The sequence below is a fragment of the Olea europaea genome, chromosome 19 (genome assembly GCF_002742605.1).
Source record: "Olea europaea var. sylvestris chromosome 19, O_europaea_v1, whole genome shotgun sequence".
NCBI lineage: Eukaryota > Viridiplantae > Streptophyta > Magnoliopsida > Lamiales > Oleaceae > Olea > Olea europaea.
This window is the reverse complement of record NC_036255.1, coordinates 11,164,554-11,167,185: the sequence shown is the minus strand read 5'-3', so window position 1 is coordinate 11,167,185 and position 2,632 is coordinate 11,164,554. Positions and strand designations below refer to the sequence as shown.

Genomic DNA, 2,632 nt, shown 5'->3' with positions numbered 1-2,632 from the left:
GAGTCAGTGCCTATGTAATGAAACATGTTAACGGATGTTTTTTCCATGAGACATATAAAATGAAATTTCAGAAGTAGTCGAGAGAGTTGTACTTGTGGTGTGTTTCCTCCAGAACTTTTAGCATTTGAGCTTCCAATGTCTTGTGCCTCACGATTTCCAAGGCAAAAGAAATTCAAATAATCTTGAGGTTCATACTCATTCTCAAGCCCTATATCTACTAAAGCCTTGTATATCGTTTCATACATCATTTGCATTGTATTATGCTGTGGACATGAAAATATCTCACCTAAGTTAACGCCTCCAGAAATACATAAAAGAAAAACTACCAATCGGTTAAAAGTTCCGAGGAAGATGAAGACAGGAATTTGATCATTTCAGTTCTAGAACAAGAAAAAGCCATTTGAGAAGCATGTTCCTCAAAATTAAAAATAAAAAATAGAAAAGAAAAAGAAGAAACGACTACAAAAATAGAGTAAAATTGTTCTTTATTCCAAAGAATTTCATATTATAGCATGACATATAAATACTTGGCATATGAGCGATAAAATAGCAGATTTCCCCAATGGACATACTGGAAACGGAAGGAGACATGAAAAGGAACTTCAATTTGACAGTGTAAACTTCGAAAATCTTCCCCAGACATTAATCCATAAAATTGTTCAAACAAAATTTTTTATTTTTGGCTCTCTTCTCGTCAGCTGATAACAAAATTAAATTATTAACCATTTCCAAGAATGGCAAACATATAACTGGAGGTTGGTTGAAATAATATTCAAAAGCCAGACTTATGCACTTGTTTGTAACTGTATTTCCAGACAAACTTGTGATCTTGATGTAAAAGTAGAGTGTCATACAAAAGTTTGATCAGTTCCTCATTCCACGATATGACAATTTAGTTCAACAAACGACGTATCAAAATAAATAAATAAATAAACAAATAAATAATTCTTCAGCTGAACTTGAACTGAACCTGCATAAGAGGCTAATATAAATGGTTACCAATTCATGAAAAAAGGATAGATTAGCAAATTCTATAACGTTCTGCGGTAGTTAGAATCTACCTGCCAAAAGAGAATCCTTTGAGTGGGAGTACTGGTAGGAACACCCTCTGGCCACATTGGGACAACAATGTATACTGAAAACCTCTCCTTTGCTCTAATTTTATTCACAATTTTTAGAGCAATTTCCATTGGTATTAAATTGTTTGCACCTGAATTTAATAAGAAGTTCATGTAACTTTCGTCTTGTGTTCTTGATCTATGAGTAAACAGGAGAAAAGTAATCTCAACCTTTGCAATAGCCATTTAGTGATTCTTTGGTTTTAAGTTGATAACTTATATTCAATCCTTTCCAATTTATTATAAAGGATTAGAGTTCCTCACCCAAGTCTTTGTAATTATTCCAATTGTATGATGACCCGAGGAAGTACTGGTTTTCGATGTAAATGAAATGCTGGGCTGCACGAATTGCCTTTACATATGCTGAATGTATGCTCATGTCTATTAGTACATTCTTCCCACATACCAGGTTCTATTGAAATGTAGACAAGATATTAGCTCAAATAAATCTAGACTATAGCATGTTTGGCTAATCTTCAAATTTTAATTAAGTTAAAAAGAAAAAAAAAATTAATGATCAAAACTGGAAATAAGTTACTTATTTGTAAGTGAGTTACTGACAGAACATGTAACTTGTTGTGCTTAAAATTAAGAAAAGTAACTTATCCAAACTTGCTTAGAAAAAAAGTAACTTTAGTTTGTTTTTAAGTTCAACCAAACATGCTCTATTCTGAGAGATAATAAAAGGTAACGGTCAACTGTTATTTTACCCTGTTTGTAGCATCTTTCGGATCTTTGGGGAAACCTTTCACGGAGTTTGAGTCTATTGAGCGAAAAACCTATCAAATTTAACAATATTAGCACAAAAAATTGGACAAAAAAAGAAAGTGAAAGTACAATTGATCATACCTGGACATGCCAGACTTCTGGATCATCTTCTTGTAGGCAGGCAGTCTCCTGTATTCCTAATATGTCGGGAATTCTTTCAAGCTTAAGCAAAGCATCATCGTGGGAAGTTTTCATCTTCTGAATCCCATGGCGCTTTGAGGCCTTTAACCAACGCTCCTCAAAATTTGTTAGGACATCATATGCAGCTGGACCATCGATTTTACAGTGTAAATCATGCCATGGTTCTCTTGGACAACCAACCGCAGGCCCCTGTTTACTTACAACATGATATACATAAGAGGAAAGACAGCGAAAAGTAAAATAGATGAAATTATTAGCTTTCTTTTATGTATTAACTCATTAGGCTAGTTCCATTAACCATGCTTCGATTGCATGTTTGAAAAATTTTTAACTAGAAGGGAATGCAGAAAAATATAAGAACATAATAGGAAAAAATACCGTAAAATTGGGATTATGATAATCCTCTTTGTGAACAGTTTCTAGCGTACAGAAAATTTGGTGGTAGGGTGTATCATATCGCCCCTTGCACAAGTCAAGGCCTCCAACAAATGCAATGATCTTTCTCCTGAAGTTACCTGCATCAGCATCTACTATGACACTTTTCTGATGATGAGTGTAGATTGTTCCAGTTTCCTGACAGAAACCAAAAAATAAAAAATAAAAAA

General features: G+C 33.8%; 1 protein-coding gene across 1 annotated transcript in view; it reads right to left on the bottom strand.

Annotated features, from left to right (window-relative positions):
* Position 1: 1 nt before the first annotated feature.
* Positions 2-2,632, bottom strand: part of LOC111368358 (phospholipase D beta 1-like) — a gene marked incomplete at its 3' end in the record, with an annotated part of 6,349 nt that continues 3,718 nt past the window's right edge. Inside the window, exons 3-9 of the mRNA XM_022989588.1 lie at positions 2,406-2,600; positions 1,968-2,216; positions 1,829-1,897; positions 1,383-1,530; positions 1,062-1,210; positions 93-263; positions 2-10 (exon numbers count right to left, since the gene is read on the bottom strand). Of these exons, the coding sequence (XP_022845356.1) occupies positions 2-10; positions 93-263; positions 1,062-1,210; positions 1,383-1,530; positions 1,829-1,897; positions 1,968-2,216; positions 2,406-2,600 (990 nt within the window). The remainder of the gene's footprint in view (positions 11-92; positions 264-1,061; positions 1,211-1,382; positions 1,531-1,828; positions 1,898-1,967; positions 2,217-2,405; positions 2,601-2,632) is intronic.